The sequence below is a fragment of the Euprymna scolopes genome, chromosome 4, assembly GCF_053919585.1.
Source record: "Euprymna scolopes isolate OS-2025 chromosome 4, ASM5391958v1, whole genome shotgun sequence".
NCBI lineage: Eukaryota > Metazoa > Mollusca > Cephalopoda > Sepiida > Sepiolidae > Euprymna > Euprymna scolopes.
Window position 1 is genome coordinate 6,937,433 of NC_136485.1, and position 18,898 is coordinate 6,956,330.

At 35.5% G+C, this 18,898-nt stretch overlaps 2 protein-coding genes across 5 annotated transcripts in view; one reads left to right on the forward strand and one right to left on the reverse strand.

Moving 5' to 3' along the window:
- Positions 1-18,898, reverse strand: part of LOC145272817 (uncharacterized) — a 731,987-nt gene that overhangs the window by 143,211 nt on the left and 569,878 nt on the right. The gene's annotated exons all lie outside the window — the stretch shown is intronic.
- LOC145266524 (uncharacterized) overlaps positions 1-18,898 on the forward strand; it is a 67,936-nt gene that overhangs the window by 36,810 nt on the left and 12,228 nt on the right. For all 4 annotated transcript variants that reach the window (XR_013864734.1, XR_013864735.1, XR_013864733.1 and 1 more), the window contains exon 8: positions 15,265-15,412. Coding sequence is in view for 1 of the 4 variants with exons in the window: in XM_080122295.1 (XP_079978421.1) it covers positions 15,265-15,412 (148 nt within the window). In the remaining 3 variants the exon portion in view is untranslated. The remainder of the gene's footprint in view (positions 1-15,264; positions 15,413-18,898) is intronic.

The window sequence follows — 18,898 nt, forward strand, 5'->3', positions numbered from 1 at the left end:
CTATTCTGTGGCAATCGCTATCAGAACAGTTGAAGAAGCGGGGTCTATGGGTGTAGAGATATGGCATTATTTTTTATGCAAAAGACTTTTAGTCAAAGCAATTGAAATAAATTTTGCTTCATGTAAACAAAGATAAATTATCTTTTGACGCAGCCATACATCTCTATTGAATGCAATCATGCAATCCCCTACTTTCTAGCTGTGCCTAAATCTAAACGCAGATTCCATGAACAAAGCTTATTTCCCAGAACTGCCCACCTGTTGGACTGTTCCGCTGGCCTGCTTCCCGGTTGAATACAACATAGTAGCCTTCAAATCCAATGTAAACAAGTTCTTCTTGAGCATTCCCTTTAAATAATCAAATTTACACCATTAACGGTTACTACACTACTCCCTTGGGAAAACCAACAACAAGAATCCATCAGTTTAAAATATATTTTTTTCTTATGTCTTATCTCGATTAACTTCCAACTGATCATGATGAAGATGAGCAGAGCAATTGATCTTACCACGTGGCACTTTCTTAACTAGGGATCATCATCTTAGGAACATATACCGGAAAGAACAGTTTGAAATAAGTCTTACATAATCGGTTATGACTATGCAATTCCTGTAGCCTAGAAAACGGAGCTGCAAAACCTGAAATAGTGATATTGGACAAGGAGAAAGAAGCAACCTTAGTAGAAGTCAGTGCCCCTAATGATGCTGGGTTTCAGAGGGAAAGATAGCAAAATACCAACGTCTTATGCATGACATGAAAAGAAACTGAAATCTTAGGAAGATCTCCATTGTTTCAGTAATTAATGGAGTAACTGGACTTCAAAAAGAATTTCAAAACTAGCCGGGAAAATTATTTGGTGAACCAAGTGCAAGAGAGATGTAAACAATTGCACTTAAAGGGGCAATTAGAATCTTAAAAAGATCTCTTGGTTGGAATGTATGAGATGGCAGGTAAATGTCTGGCATCCAGAAGGACACTCCATTCCCATTCCCAGTTAGAAGAAAATGATTAAAAAATATATATATATATAAAAAAGTAATTTGTTTTATAGATAGTAACAGTTCATTGAGTAACATTACTTGCGGTTAGTATTTGATGATAGGCTGACAGGTTAGTACAAGAGAGCTGCGTTTCGTCACATCTTGACTTGTCGAGAGTCCAGCAAAAAAAGATAGAAATCTACAGAACAGGAAGTGACGTGGCTGTATCACCCTCTGATTACCAGAGTTAAAGGGCGATAATTGAGTTAGCCTGGAAATTTCAATTCCCACAGATGCGTTAGATTGAAAATCAATTTCTAAAAGCAAGGCAACATATACCAGCATGCAAAATGGGCATTAAGATAACGATGAATGATGATGGTGATTCATGAAATCCATAGAAAAGATGTGGATCTGTTCAAGGCATGTGAAAATTAAAACGGAATCTGTTAAAAAAGTAAAGTTTTTTTTAACTGATGCGCAAACATTTAACACAACGGAGCAAGTCATATAATTTTTTTTAAATGGTAAACATATTTTCAAAAAACACAAATTTTATTTAAAAAAAAAAAATGGTTTATAGTGCAAAATCCCATGATTCTAAAATCTAAATTATTTCTCTATTGAAATTCCTAGAAAAACAAGACTGTAGAACATGCTATTTCCTTGATTTTAAGTATTTTTGCAAGATTATTAAAAACGTTTTTTTTTCTTTTTTTCGTTTTTTTTTCTTGTTTTATCAAGGCCCGAAGGCTACTCAGGGATAAGGGTTATTGCATGTACTAAGTAATTAATGAGATAGTATTGTAGTAATCATTAGTATTGGGGGTTTTGATAGTGTCTTACTTAAAGGGGGCGATTTGTCAGGAATTTATTTATGTTGGACTTGAAGACGTCCAAGTTGTAGTCGGGTGGGAAACAGGCAAGCGGCAGAGAGTCCCTCTGGCGTGCACTTCTGAGAAAGAAGCTCTGCTCATGGAATCTACGTTTGGATTTAGACACAGATAAAGAGTGGGAAAAATTATTGACAGTAGTTTCAGCCAGACGGGTGTTTCTCGTGAAAGATTGGCGAGGGGGGGGGGGCGAGGGATTGGAGCTCAGACGAGCACCTGCCATGGAAATAACGATAAAACAAAGACCGGCTCGCAACGTCTCTTCTGTGGGAGAGAGGTTGCAGGGAAGAGAAAAGGGCATCCCCCACTAAACCACGAAGTCTATTTTGTACTCTGTCAAGGCAGGATAGGCTGTTTTTAGCAGCTCCTGCCGAGATGTGGCAGCAGTACTCCATCCTTGGACGTACTTGGCTTTTATACAGATAGAGAATTGCATCAGTAGTGAGATATCTTCTGGAGGGGTAGAAGGATCACACCATTTTCCCAGCGTCCCTGGCAACAGATTTGATATATGTGTTCCATTTCAAATCAGGAGTAAAGATCAAACCCAGAAGCTTGTCAAAACATGGAGCCTCCCCAAGATGAGAGCCATCCATTTCAATTGATGCCAAATGGGGATCAGAGCGTTGATGATGTAAAGATAGAAGCTTGGTTTTTGGATGCATTAAAAGTGACCAGCCACGTCTTCCCCCATTGTACCACATGCTCAAGATCAGATGAGAGAGAATTAGAGAGAACTTTATCATTTACGGCCTTTGATGTGTTGCCATAGATGGTCATGTCATCAGCATAGATGTCAATGAATAATTTAAGTATGTGTTGAGGGAGATCATTGATGTAGATCAGGAAGAGAGTTGGGCCCAGGATGGACCCCTGGGGGACTCCAGCATTAATACTGTGGGCCTCTGATTTCTGCCCATTTCTGGCCATCAACCACTACTCTTATTCTTCTCAACAAAGGCAAGCAATCAAATGCAATGTGAGTTTTCCTTACCAAAAAAATTGGGTTCTTGTCCAGAATTTATCCTATTGTAGACTTGAAGACATGAAATCTCATTTTAACACTTAAAAACGGCTTTATTGGTTTTCTTTGTCAGAATAATGAAACGGGTTGTATAGAGAAAGAGTTAGTTGTAGAAATTGTTCGCATGTAGAGACGTAGATTTAAGATTAGACAATCCTGTTGAAAGAGAAAAATGTTCATGTGTGAATACGTGTATGGATTGTTTGTCTTGTAGAAGTTAGTAGTTTTAAGTGTGCATCACGAAAGAGTAGAGACAGTACCGTAGGATGAGAAAGAGGGTTCAGGTGTGTACCGTATGTGGAGATAGCAATGTTGGTTTGTTTGTATTCATGCTCCAACAGAGGGATGTGCTGTCAGCAAGAGTTGGGAAGAAAGAGGAAGAGTGCATTACTAGTTTAACCTTTTATAAACTCAATCATGTGACTGAGAGCTGGCTTCTTATTGGACAAGCCAGGAAACAAGTTTGTTCAAAATCTCCAGCTGCGAGAATTCACTCCTGCTTATTGTTTGTTTCAATTTCAACTGCTACACTATATTTAAAAAAAACATTGATTCCATGATGAAAGGAAAATGTAATATTCCAAAAATCATGTAAATTGATCAAGTAGTTCTATTTTTAAATATGAAAATAAAATTTTATGTGTATCTGAGGAATGGCAGTCTCATCTGAAACAAAGGGAGATAACTCCACAATAATTCTTTTTTTTTTTTTACACCACTTATCAAGGCCTGGAAACCCCTCAGGGATAAGGGTTATTGTAAGTACAGTATGTTAGTTTGGATATTTAAAGTGTCTTCTTAAGGGGGCAGTTCATCAGGAATTTGTTTACGTTGGACTTGAAGACATCCAAGTTGTAGTCAGGTGGGAAGCAGGCAGACGGAAGAGTTCCATAGGTGTGCAGTTTTAAGAAAGAAGCTTTGTTCATGGAATCTACGTTTGGATTTAGGCATAGATAAAGAGTGGGGAAAGTTTTTGACAGTGGATTCAGCTAGACGGGTGTTTTTCGTGAAAGATTGGCGCGGGGAGGGGACCAGAGATTGGAGTTCAGACAAGCACCTGCCATGAGAATAACGATAAAACAAAGATAGGCTTGCAACGTCTCTTCTGTGGGAGAGAGGTTGCTGGGAAGAGAAAAAGGCATCCCCCACTAAGCCACGAAGTCTATCTGTCAAGGCAGGATAGGCTGTTTTTAGCAGCTCCTGCCCAGATATGGCAGCAGTATTCCATTGTTGGACGTACTTAGCTTTTATATAGATAGAGAATTGCATCAGTAGTGAGATATCTTCTGGAGCGGTAGAAGGATTCCACCATCTTTCCAGCGACCTTGGTAACAGACTTAATGTGCGGGTTCCATTTCAGATCAGGAGTGAAGGTCAAGCCCAGAAGTTTGTCAAAACACGGGGCGTCTCCTAGATGAGAGCCATCCATTTCAATTGATGCCAGATGGGGATCAGAGCGTTGATGATGTAAAGATAGGAGTTTAGTTTTAGATGCATTAAAGGTAACCAGCCACGTCTTCCCCCACTGAACCACTCATTCGAGATCAGAGGAGAGAGAATCAGAGAGAGCTTTGTCATTTACAGCCGTAGATGGTCGTGTCATCAGCATAGATGTCAACGAATGATTTAAGTATGTGTTTAGGGAGATCATTGATGTAGATCAGAAAGAGAGTTGGTCCCAGGATGGACCCTTGAGGGACTCCAGCATTAATACTGCAGGCCTCTGATTTTTGTCCATCAACCACTATTATGAGCCTATCAGAGAGAAATGATTTAATGATAGAATATTTCCAGTTATACCGTAGCTGGAGATCTTGTGAAGTAGGCCTTTATGCCATACCTTGTTGAAGGCCTTTGATATGTCAAGAGCAATTGCTCTGGAAAGGAAACCTTTGTCAAGAGATTCACTAATCCTATGAGATATAACCATAAGCACATCTTCGGTAGATCTTGCAGAACGGAAACCATATTGCATGTCACTAAGAAGGTTATTTCTGCTGAGGTGGTTGACTATTTCTCTATTTAATATGGATTCCAGCAACTTACTCATAACACACAGGAGACTTATTGGTCTGTACTGAAAGGGAGATGACTTATCACCTGAGTTCTTAATTCATATTTGCTAAATTTATGTTGTAATGCCTACGAATTCCTATTAATCACTTAAAAATGATTTTCTTTATAAAAATAACTTGATCTATATACTATAAGGGTAACGGCACATGTAATTGTGAAGCAAAAGTTGCATAATCATGAATCACACCTCTTCCTAAATTGGCAGTATCTAATTTTAGTTGCAAGTTGATACAAAATTCAAATGTAAACTTTACGCAATATTGTGTGTTTGAAGTGAATAAAAAAAAGGAAAAAAAAAAAAAAAAGAATAAATTGTCAGTTGCTTCACACGTAGAGAGAGATACAATCTGTTGCTTTTTAGATTTCCATGAAATAATGGGCCCATTTTCTGAGAGTCTGAAACAATATCCAGATATACTGTTTCGATCTTCGTCGTTTCCCCAATCTGAATCCGAAAATCCTTCTAATTTTAGGGGATTTTTTGATTTTCTAAATACTAATTTCTGTTCTTTAGTTCCTTTTAAATAATGCAGGACTTGTTTAGCTCTGTTTAAATCCTTCATTGTCGGTCGTGATAATTTTTGTGACAGTTTTGTTACTGTATAGCATATGTCGGGTCTGGTCGCAGTCATTAAATATACAAGACTACCTATAATTTCACGGTATTGTTTATCATTTATTATTTCAGATTCTGTGTGTATATTTTTATTAATATCATTTTCGACCGGTGTAGAGCGTTTCTTGCACTCTCCCATTCCAAATTTTAATAATATTTTGTCGATGTATCTCGATTGATTCATCATAATAAGTCCTTTGCTTTGAGTAAATTCTATCTCCAAAAAACAGGATATTTTGCCAAGATTGGTCATTTTTAATCTTTTACTTAATTTGTTCTTAACATCGGTCAACATTATGTCACAATTTGATGCGATTAAAATATCATCGACCCACAAAACCAAAATCAGTAGTTTATCGTCTTTGTGTTGGGTATATAAACAGGGGTCTACAGCGCATTGTCTAAATTGTTGTTTAATAATATAATCATGAAACACTGTATTCCAACACTGAGCACTCTGCTTTAGACCATATAATGACTTGTTAAGTCATCATACGCTATTTTTATTTTTCATTATAAATCTCTCTGAAGGGGTAATATAAATTTCAGTCTATTGGGGCATCCATTTGATGGATGTTTAGGTCATATTGCGATGCGATTTGCAGTAAAATTCTCATTATAGTTAAGTTTGTGGTCGGTGAAAATGTAGAAAAATATTCTATACCGTAAATCTGAGAGTACCCTTTAGCAAGAAATGTAGCTTTGTATTGTTTTATGCCTGATGCTGTAGTCTTTTTTGTAAAGACCCATCTTGTAGAAATAACATGTTTATCTTTTGGGAGAGGCACTACCGTATAGGTATCATTTTTGGTTAAGGCATCTATTTCTTTTTTCATGGCAATTTTCCATTCATCACAACGTTCTGAATTAATTGCTTCGTTAAAGCTTTTTGGCGCATTTTCCATTGAATAGCAATAGTTGATTTGATAATCTTTTATATTGTCGACCACAAAAAAAAACAGGTCGCCTTCTATTTCTTTTGGGATATCTTTCGCCTTCATCATCATCATCATCATGGATACTCTTGTCTCCGTCATTTTTATTTTCTTCGTTTGTTTTAATAATTTGAGGAAATATAATTTCATCTTCTTCATATGACGGGTTTTCGTCTTTAAAATTAAACGTGTCTGTGAATTTTACACATCGGATTCTTTTTATTTTATTTTTCTCTGGAAAAAATACTAAATTGGCTGGACTGTTTTTATCATATCCAAGAAATATACCTCTGTCAGCTTTAATATTCAATTTACTCTTTTTCTCTATATATGCGAAGCAAGTTGAACCAAATATATGCATTCTGCTTAAATTTGTTTTTTTACCACAGAAAGATTCATATGGAGTTTTAGATAATGTTTTGTTAAAACACCTGTTGCGTATATAGGCTGCCGCCATAAGTGCGTACATCCAGAGGTTTTTGGGGAGTTTTGATTCAATGAGTAGGCATCTTGCCATTTCAAAAAGTGTCCGCCATGCTCTTTCAGCAGTCCCGTTTTGGTGTGGCGATCTAGGAGCTGATTTTTCATGCTTGATGTGATGGTTAAGTCTTTATTGGTGAATTCCGTACCGTTGTCAGAGCGAATACACTTGACTTCACCGTAGGGAGCCATGTCAGCTAGATATTTTTTAGTTGCTAGCAGGGTATCAGATTTGTTCTTTAAAAAGTAAATTATTATTAAACCTGAATGGTCATCCACAAAATTCAACATATATCTATAATGTTCTCTGACCATCGGTTTCACGGGACCGTTCAAGTCACAATGCACCATTGATAGGATTTTTTTGGCCTTCTTGTCTGGTATCTTGCTTTGAAAGTTTGTCATTTTCCCTTGCGTACAGACGTCGCAGTTGAAGTTTTTTTATGTTTGTATTTTCATTCCATCAACTACAGTCGGCAACTTTTTGATATCAGGAATATTGCAATGTCCAAAAATTTTATGCCATGTCTGTAGAGCATGGCAGGCGGTTTTCGATAGGACTACGCTATTTAAATAATATAGTCTCTCATTTTCTTTAATATCGAATACAGTTCCATTCGGGTATACCAGTTTTGATTTATTTGAGCTAAAGTTTATATTTGCATCTTGTTTTGTGGCAGCTTGTACAGAAAATATATTTTGTTTTAATTTTGGGATTAGAAGAGCATTTTCTGGAATACAGAAACATACTTCACCATTATTGTTCCTTAGCGAGATTTTAGCATCGTCTCCTTTCAAAACGATATCATTTACTCGACTCCCGTCAGCTAGTTCTACAAAATGATTTTGTGGCTTAAAGTTGGGATCAAAATTGATAAAATCAGATTCCTTTGTAATCACACGTGCCGTGGCCCCACAATCGACAAGAAAATTATTATTGTTTGTTGAAGCATTAAACGTACATGAAAATAAAAATGTATGTTCGCTAACAGAGCTCTCCACATTTTTAATGGAGTCACCATTTTGAGTCCTGCATCTACATTGGAAACTCTTGTGATTACGTCGTCCACAATTATAGCAAATAATTTTTGTATTTTTTTTAGGAGAAAAATTGTTTTTGGCAAAGTTGCGGTTTTTATTCCTGGCATGGGTATAATTTAATTTTGGTGTTTTTATGTGTGCATTTTTAAATTTCATGATATTTGTAGATTCGTTTTTTTTTTCTGTGATCATTTTTTCAGTTTTCTCGTAACTTCTGAGTGCTACCTTGAATTGGCTAAAAGTCATGGGTTTTTCTTTCTGGATTATCACGGTAGTAAATGGCTTGAAATCACTCGGTAATCCCTTAAGGACCATGAAAATTAACAGACTGTCACTTATAACTTCACCAGACATTTTTAAAGAATTTGCAGTCGTTTCAGCTCTTATAATATAATCAGTAATAGTTTCAGCTTCTATTCGTTTTAGAGAGGTCAGTTCAGTATATAAAGAAATAATTTTGGGTTTTCCTTTCGATAAATAATGCTCTCTCAATATGTTCAATGCTTTGCAGCCATCGTCAAGGGCTTCTGTCATTACTAGTGATAGACTTCGGTCATCTAAACACTGTATTAATTCCGCAAAGACAGTTGCATTCTTTTCAATGAAATCGGGGTCGTTTCTGTTTTCAGGTTGTGTTTGAAGTACTTTGTGTAGCTTTTGGATTTGTAGATATCCTAGAAATTTAACTTGCCACAATTCGAATTTTGATTCGGATCCATCGAAATAAAGACGCACGCTGGGCCCATAACATCTAGAGGTGTCAGCCATGTTTAGTTTCAGAACAGTCTCTGATGGTTCGTTGTTCTAAACAAGTCCTGAGAGGTGACTAATTTGCAGTAGACAGAACAGTTTCCGATGGTTCGTTGTTCTAAACAAGTCTTGAGAGGTGACTTGTTTGCAGTAGACAAAACAGTTTCTGATGGTTCGTTGTTCTAAACAAGTCTTGAGAGGTGACTGGTTTGCAGTAGACAGAAGAGTTTCCGATGGTTCATTGTTCTAAACAAGTCTTGAGAGGTGACTGGTTTGCAGTAGACAGAAGAGTTTCCGATGGTTCGTTGTTCTAAACAAGTATTGAGAGGTGACTGGTTTGCAGTAGACAGAAGAGTTTCCGATGGTTCGTTGTTCTAAACAAGTATTGAGAGGTGACTGGTTTGCAGTAGACAGAACAGTTTCCGATGGTTCATTGTTCTAAACAAGTCTTGAGAGGTGACTGGTTTGCAGTAGACAGAAGAGTTTCCGATGGTTCGTTGTTCTAAACAAGTCTTGAGAGGTGACTGGTTTGCAGTAGACAGAAGAGTTTCCGATGGTTCGTTGTTCTAAACAAGTCTTGAGAGGTGACTGGTTTGCAGTAGACAGAAGAGTTTCCGATGGTTCGTTGTTCTAAACAAGTCTTGAGAGGTGACTAGTTTGCAGTAGACAGAAGAGTTTCCGATGGTTCATTGTTACACACAAGTCCTTAGAGGTGACTTGTTTGCAGTAGACAGTTCCACAGAGCAAAATATTCTTACCGTGTCGAGACGAAAAAAAAAACATGTGAAATTGGTACAGAAAAGGTTCAATATTTATGCAGCAATTCTGGTTTCTTATTGGTTGGTAGCAGAACGTGAATTAATTTGATTCGTCAGTTCTTAGCAGCATCGTTTATAAATAGAATCGCCCGACTGTGTGGGATCATACCCAATTATGAATCAAAAATATTGCAACAGGTGAACCTTCTAAGACTGCATAGAACTCAGCCTTAACCTCAATCAACAAGAAACAGATCATTTAAAAAGTGGGCCATACTCTCTTGGCTTTGGAGCCTGCAGTAATCCTTACATCTCGGTTGTAATGTGCCTTGTTCAGAGTGAATAAAAGGTAAATTAAGAACATAATTTATGATTTTACATATTTTTTTGTATTTCTTTTTGTCTTGAGATGTGGGGGTGGTCCTAAAATGAGTTTTGTCCGTTTATTTTTGGTCAGTGCATACCTCTCACCACAACTACACTATAACGCCCTAGGATACAAGAATCTTTTTCACCTAGCATTTTATCTGCCAACACTCATACCCAATCCAATAGGAAATATTGTTGAAGCACCACCAATTTGTTATGAAGGATCAAATCATATTATCATGTCTTACTCCTGTCAGATTCCAAAACAATCATTATTCGGGAATCTCCATAATGTACTTTTTTAATGGTTTATTAAACATCTTTTCAGAACAGGGCTCATCCGAGCATCAATCTATGATCCCCCCTTGCCAAACTATCTCAAGCTGCAACCACTACCAGCAATTTCCCCCACTCTCTGTCAGTGCTTAAATCTAAGCGCAAATTCCATGAACAAAGCTTCTTTTCCTAGAACTGCTCGCCTGTTGAACTTTGTTTTGCTAGTATGCTTTCCAGGTGACTACAATATGGTTGTTTTCATGTCCAATGCAAACATGTTTAAGTTGTCCCCTTCGAGGATGTGCCTGGTTTTTGCCCAGTCGTAAAATACTTAAATATGTTTAAATATATTTTAATTTGTCCAGATTTCGTATATATTATTATAGAGTCGTGATTTAAAAAAAAAAAACAATATTTGGATGCCATCAGCTAGAATTGAAAACGAAAGCAAAACTGCAGCATTCAAAGCTGGTGATGTTACCACTGTACCAACATGACACGCATATGAACGGATTAAAAATTAACCAAGTTGAATGTACAAAATGTACAATGATTTTTTTTTTCAATTTTGACCCCGTAAAAACTATTTTAACCAGCTAAAGACCCATAAAAGAACGGTCGATAAAAATCTAATCATTTGAGATCCCCAGCACTGCTCTGTGACTTTTAGTTTCAGAAGAGATGGAATTTGAAAATATGGAGACAGAAAGACATAGTTTTATAAAGCAGATCCATCTCCATTAATGATTACTACATTGTTGTCCCAGTGACCACCATACATTTAATAATCCTTATCCTCAATTGGCCTTTGGGCCTTGATAAGTGGTGGTTCGTTTGTAAAAAAATAAAAAAAGATAAAGTAAAATAAAATGTTATTAGGAGTAGCTGATGCATTTTTATCTTTTTTGTCTCTTTAAAACAATCTGGTTTATCAACCTGTGTGACTGAACGTCATAAGTTTTTTTTTTAAACTTAAATTCCTATTTACTTTGTGTGCATACCAGTATTTACATGATGTTCGAAACTAAACAATCCTGGACAGAACACGATTGACATCAAACACGTAAAACTTAAATATTCTTAAGTGTCTCTCATTAAAAAGAAGCAACACCAAAGTTCTCATAAAAAAGCAACAAAAAAATATAAATTTGTTTTTGTGTTTGCTCATCAGTTATTTCATTCCCCCCTTTTTTTTCACCTCAAACAGAATATATTGGCACAAGAACATAAGGAACTATGGCGATTAGGGGACAAATTTGTTGGAGGCAATCAATTCTAGTCCTGGACATCTTGTGACTGAAATCAGGCAATTCTAACTCGAGAAAAGTGAGGTTGAAGATTGTACAACTCTTGCTTTACAATTACGTGCACACCCTTACAGAGGGTATTCATTGTTTTTCAAGACTGAATGGATGTCATGATGGTATAGAGAGTTCTATATAATTTACTTTTCCATTGTTTTTTACTTGTCATTATATTATCGCAGCATTTTTTTATGTTTTAAATACATTTTTCTTAAGATGTAGTGCATATATTTTTTTAATGGAAATCGCTCCAGACAAAACATGAAGCCACTTGATGTAAAGAGTTTTAAAATAAAATACTGTTTTAAGGGCAAAAACTAGCAAAAATTAAGTGTTAGATGAATAGATTGTAATGCCAAAAACAGTAATTTTTCCCCCTTTGTCAGAAACATTGCTCATAAAATGTGAGAACTGAAGGACAAATTAAGGAAAGCGAGTTACAAGGTTGCCGAAAATAAACCCAAGCTTCACTTTCTACTTTAATTTTACCGCACTTCTTGTGTACACCACGCTTACACTTCTCATTAAAAAAAAACGTGTTACGCTCAACAAACTTTTCACAATGTTCCTGAAATTTAGTGCTGACTCCTACCTCCCTCTGAGTCTTTTTATTTTCATTTTTGTTTTGCTCAACTCGAGCACACTTAGAAAGAGAAATAATATTGTACAATTTACGCGAATCCAATTAATATTTCATGCATCCTAATGTTTCAACAATTCTTCAAATTTTTTATTTCATTTTATTCAATTTTCATCCCAAACAAGGCACAGTGCCACTTTCAAGTAGGGGGCTACTATCAGGAACATAAGTTGTAGGGACATTATGAAAGGAGATGAGCAGCAAGATGTCTGTTCACATTACATTTGAACTTCTGCATGTCAGTACAGTTGGGAAAGCAGAGTCCTGGAAAGGAGTTCCAAAGTCTAGCAGTTCTGTGGAAGAAACTATTGGAGTAGAAGGCTTTCTTACACCTAGAGATCTCTGTGTAGGGGTGGGATTTAATTGCTTGTCGGGTTTGTCGGGGGTATTTGCTTGTAGTTCGTCAGAGCATTCACCATTAAAGTACTTGTAGAACAGGCAGAGGGATGCAACATTTCATTGATGAGACAGAGGCTGAAGCTTAGATGACAGTTCAGGACCTATCAGGTTGGCAACTTTTTTTTGAACCCTATCCAGGAAGGAGAGACTAGTAGCAGATGCACCAGCCCAAATATGACAACAATACTCCATACATGAGTGAATAGGGGTACAGGATACTTTCAGGCATAAGTAGCTTTCTAACACTGTAGAGAGAACCTATCTTCTTCGCAGCAGCCTTGGCAATGCTCTCAATGTAGCTGTTCCAACTCCTGTATCCTGTGAACGTTAGGCCAAGAAGTTTGAATGAAGTACTTTCAGGTAATGTGTTTTTGGCAATTGCTATTGGTGGTAGAGAAGGTTTCTTGTAATTATTGAAGGAAACAAGCTTAATCTTAGCAGCATTGAATGTGACCATCCATTTTTGTCCCCATTCCACTACATATTGGAGGTCATCCTCTAGTGTTTCTGCCATTTCTTTAGATATGTGTTCATTTGTTTTCCCCTCGTACCTGTTATAGAGAATGGTGTCATCAGCAAATATACCCATCTTGGAGACAATTTTATCACGGAGGTCATTTATGCATATTAGGAATAATAAAGGTTCAAGGATAGACCCCTGAGGTTCTCCCGCATTTATATCATATTGTTTAGATGTACGACCGTCGAGAAGAACCTGGATTGTTCTCTTACTTAAGAAGGATTTAATTACGTTATGTATTCTTCCAGTGATACCGTATGATCTGATTTTCCTGAAAAGACCATCGTGCCATACCCTGTCAAAAGCCTTAGATATATCTAGGGCCTGTAGAAATTTTATTTTCCACCTTCTGTCTTTCCTTCTCTCTCCCTCCCCTTCTTTACCACCCTTTTCTTGATATATCTTGTGCTGCTACTGCTTGTTTTATCACATGTTAAATGCGTGTCTTTCGATTGATAAAAGGAGATGTGTGCGCCATTTTGTTGGAAGTTTTGAACATGAGAAAGAAGTTGCCTCGCTATCTCGCGTCAAGAGAAAAGACGTTAAAAATCGCAAGTTTAAACAAGAGAAACCAGTTGTTTGGTTTCTTTTTCTTCAATCGGGATTCGTCAAGGAAGACGACACAGAATTAGTCAGAAAAGACTGTTTAAAAAATCAGTTGTAAATGAAATTACAACAACCTCTTCACCGAGGAAGAAAGAACTATTTTAAGGCCTAGAATTCATGTCAAAAGGAACCAAGAAATCTTCTATAGAAATACATTACACCACAGAAGATTTGGATTATTTTCTTGGATTACAGAACCAAGAGGATTGAAATTTTCTCGAATGAGAACATTTAAGTTAATGGCGCAAGGGAGGTAATTTACATACACCCTCTTTTAAAAAGATTAAGTGTTGACGTGTTTTATTTAAATTCTTTGACACACAGTAAGCCCTGACTACACCTATATTCTTACCCCTACTATCCCTTACAATATTGTTAAATGAGTTCTTTGAGAACCGCCAGAGGGACTAATTTGGCAGACACTGTTATTGGTGAACATAAAACTGACTATATCTTTCTTTCCCTGTTTACCTTTTCATTTATTAAAAAAAAAAAATGCTTATCGAAGTATTCTTTCATTTTTTTCTTGTTGTGCAATGGGATAACCTTCATTGAACATCATGATAAAATTCCTGTTAGGCCACCGCTTTATCCTCTGCTTTGTCCAGTGAATGGTATATATACATTCAGAGATTACAGTTAGGATATCTGCTGTTGAACGGGCTTGCCTAAATCCATATTGTTGGTCGGTCAGAAGATTAGCTGTAAGGTGATGAACTAGAGCTTGATAAATTATGGTCTCAAATATTTTGGCGATAAACGGGAGGAGGCTAATGGGGTGATAATTTAATGAATCAGTTCTTTTGTCAGAATGTTTGAAAACTCGTACCACAGAAGCAGTTTTCCAGCACTCAGGAAAGCAAGATTCGTTAAGGCATTTGTTGTAAAGTTTGGAGAGAACTGGAGCAACCTTGGCAGAGCATTTTCTTAATAGTACAACCGGGATGAGATTTTTTGCTCAACATACACCTTTAAACACCCGGGCAATGCCAGGCACCCAGGCTAGTCTTATATATATAAAAATGATTTTTCTCTATTTCCTTGAATTTAAATAGCTTCATTAAAAAATGATGCATACTTATACCTTTTTGGTTATTTTTGACAAATATTGGCCCATTTTGTTAAAAATAAAAAAAATTATTTCCAATCAATTTCAGCAATTTTTTTTTTTTAGTTAATCCTGACCAATATTTTTTTATTAGTTTTTAATAATGGAAGCAGAAGTTTTTGTTCTCTAATTCAAAGGTTCTTGTACTCTAACCATGAACACTGAGAAAAAAACTTAATAAGATTGGTTGACAATGATAACGCTCTGTTGGTTATTAATGGTAAAAGTTCCCTAAACCTACTCCGTCTACACCTGACTCCTTTGCAATCATACTAACACCTGTTCCACCCTGTGCTCCAATGGTATTACCAACATAATAAAACTTCTGAAGAACCTCGATAGCTTCGCCATCTACATTTGAGTTCTCATCCAGTGTTTTTTGAACACATCTTAAAATTTTGTCATTGTAAAAAAAAAAAAAAAAAAAAAAATGGAACTTTCTTTTTTTTAAGTTGAAAACTTATTTGATTGGTTGTGTTTAATTGCAGAGTGGAAATACCGCACTTATGTACGCAGCCAACAACAATCACGCAAACTGTGTGAAACTTTTGTTAGAATGCGGGGCTGATTTTACGATGTGTAATGAAGATCATCTGACAGCAATGGATTTGGCTGTTGGACAAGGGCACAAACGAGGTGAGACTCTTCCTGATTATATTCAGCTACTGTACTTCCTAGGTTCCGGTGTAACACTACCAGAACTGGTGACAAGGCAAATCAGTTCCTTCACTTTTATTGCACTTCTATTGTGAAGCGATTCATTGAAATATAAGAAAAGGACATTATTGAAAAATACACAATAAAAATGAACTAAATTATATGAATGAAAATAACACAATTAGTAAAATAAAATATGCATTAAATACGTTTATAAGCCAAATTACAATTTAATACTATAAAAAATAAACAAATATTTTTTTTTTTTTTAATTAATATTTCAGTGATAGACGTTATCCTCAAAATTTTATGCATTTTTTTCCCCTTGCCATGATGATAAATTGCAGAAAAAAAAAAGAAAAAACAGTAATTTCAAAATTCAAACAACGTTTCTATCACAGAAAACATAACTCTGACTAACATAATTAGTCTTTTTCAACAGTCATCTGCGAGAATTCCTGTGGTAGCAGAGAATCCAAACCTTTAGGAATATTATATATTGGATAGGTTTTTTCTTTTTTATGATGTTTGAAATTTTGTTATTTTGATTTCAGTAATTTCATTTGTTATTTTAATTTCAATTATTTTATTTTTATACTTTCATAAACATATATATATAGAAAAGGCAAAAGTGGCGCACGCATTTTGGTATGTCCAAGAAAGACTTGGGGGGGGTTACTATTTTTTAGAACTTTTTATATACTCCCTAGATTATAATATCTACGATTTGCGAACGGACGTCATCTCTACATTTATTTTGATTGACTTTTATAAAATTACCGCTATTCCGTCCTTTTGCGTGTTTGTTCGTCTTTTTTGTAAAAAGTGAAACTAATCGGAGTGAAGTAGGCAGCTTGGTTTTCCTGCCAGAAATGTCTCGAAAGCAATTAGCTTTGATCAGTATCGGGGAAACCCTTCATATCAGACAATTGCTATGCATTTGAGAGTTCCTCCTTTTTCAGGGGAGTTTGGTTTCCTCAACATCGTGGGAAACCTCCAAACACCCGGGCAACGCCAGGCACCCCACTAGTATTATATAAATTTAAATAAAAAGTTTTTCTTTTAAAATTTCAAAAAGAAACTTTTATTTTTATAATTTCATAAATATACATTTGTTATAAAATTTCAAATAAAATAAAAACTTATTTAAAAAAATTTTTTTTTTTTTTAATTATCAAAAATGCGAATAAAGACTAATTGTGTTATTTTTATCTGTATTATTTTGTTAATTTTTATTGTATATTTTCAATAATGTCCTTTTGTTTTTTATTCAATGAATCTCTTCACAAAATTCTAATGAACGATCAAAGTGAAAGGAATCTGATTTGACTTGTCACCGTTTCCGGTAGTGCTGCACCAGAAATTAGGAAGGAAGTTAGCTGACTATAACCCTTTTCCTTAGCTTTTCTTTTCTCCTCCAGCTTTCTGTCATAGCAGGAACTTGTAGGTGTACTGTTTACTGATGGTGATAATCCAGTTGTGGTTTTTGTCCATATTTGAAACTACTCAATTTCAACATGGAGCATAGTACCAACCATATTGTTTCGGTTAGTGTTGAGGATTTTCCTTTCAAATAAAATCACCAATGTTTTGTTTGCAACAAGTAACAATGTTTTATTTAGTGATGTAACAAGTCTCTCGTCAATCAATAAATCAATGAGTATTTACTCTTCATACTCATTAATTTATTAACTGACGAGAGACCTGTTACGCGACCAACTGAATCGCCTTTCGGCAAACCAAAACTAACAGCCCACCAAGCTAACCTCTGATTCTTCTATTTATGACATCTTTGTCAGTTGGTGGACGAGCAGGTGAGTCTACTTGAATATCATTGTCTGTTAATCTGATGACATTAAAAACGTTCCGCCTGAACGTCCAGGAAGTGAAGCGGGCATAAATCCTATATATTTTTCATTTGAAGTAAACCCTGACCAAATATTAAAACAAATAGAAGGCAAACAAGATAAGAACTTTAATCTCTACGACGCACCATTTCCAAGTGTCTTTGAATTTTCTGTATTGTGTTTAGAGACTTTAACATGAGAGATACTTCTCATTTGAAGTAAACCTGACCAAATTTTTTTTTTTTAATTGCGTGCTGTCTCCTCAAACCATCCAACATGCCTCCCTGAGTTGCAGATGAGGACATCCTCTCTATTAATAGAGGGCAGCGTTTAATAAAAAATAAGTTTAAAAAATAAAAAGCCATAATCAATGAGGAACTCATGAAAATATGCATAAAAACAAGATACGTACTAGCAGGCCAGCACCCAGAATAAAAAGGGCCACTCAACCCGTTTATGCACCAGGTGGAAAGAGGTAAACAATAGTGTAAACCTTCCTATCTCTTAAAGCGGCACTCCAGCTATGACGTAGGCCAAACAAGGTCAACTATCATGCATTCATGAAAAGGGCTGGTCTCTATTTAAGGAAGTATCTTTCTTTGGAGTTGGAGACACATGTACGCATCTATCGATTCCTTTTCGTGTGGAAGTGTTAAGATTTTATTTTTCAGATTTTCCTTAACATCAATGTCTGATATTTTCAGTGCTTAGGGATAGACAAACAATGTTAACCACCTTTTCTTGGTTCTTATTTGAAATTCAACTAAAATTTACAACAAAAAAAAAATTCAGAAAATATAGACAAATCTCTGATAGTTTTTTTTTTTTTTGTTTTTAACTAAGAAAATCAAATTTTTATGACAAACTCCCATGTTTGATGAATTTGTTAAAATTCAAATGCGACAACTCAATTTGACTCGTGAGATTTTGTTTGTTTTCAAAATAGTTAAAACTTTTTTATTTATAAAAATCGTAAATTTTGATTTTCTTAGTTAAAAAAAAAAACTTGACCAATTTATATGATTTTTGGAATATGACATCTCTGTGCAGTGATGGGTTCGTACATAATAAGGATTTTTCCATATTGTTTTTTTTTTAATTCTAAATAAGAACCCTTTTTTTTTTGTAAGTAAAAGGGTTAGTAATTTTAGGCAATTTAATGTTTTTCCTAGATGAAAAGTTTGTGTTTGATTAGAAATAACCAAAAATTTCCCCCCACCATGTTCTACATGTCAGACTTGTGAATGTTCAAGGTCATGCGGAAGGTCACACTTCCAGTAATAATTTGTGTTCTGTTATTGAGATTCAATTTTTTTCACAGTAACTTCCATATCCATGACAGAAAGAAAATATCATACACCAAAAATCACATAAATTGATCAAATAGTTTTTTAAATAAGAAAATCAAATTTATGGCTAAACAAAGAGTGACGATCTTGCGACGTCATCTCGAAAACATTCTGAAGAAACAGGGGAAATAACTCCAACTGATTAAAACTTTTGTAAGATTTTAGAAAGATTTTTAACATGGGGATGGGGGGACATTGAAAAACTCAAAATCGCTTAAAAATTATTTTCTTTATAAAAATAAGACTACTTGATAAATTTAGATGATTTT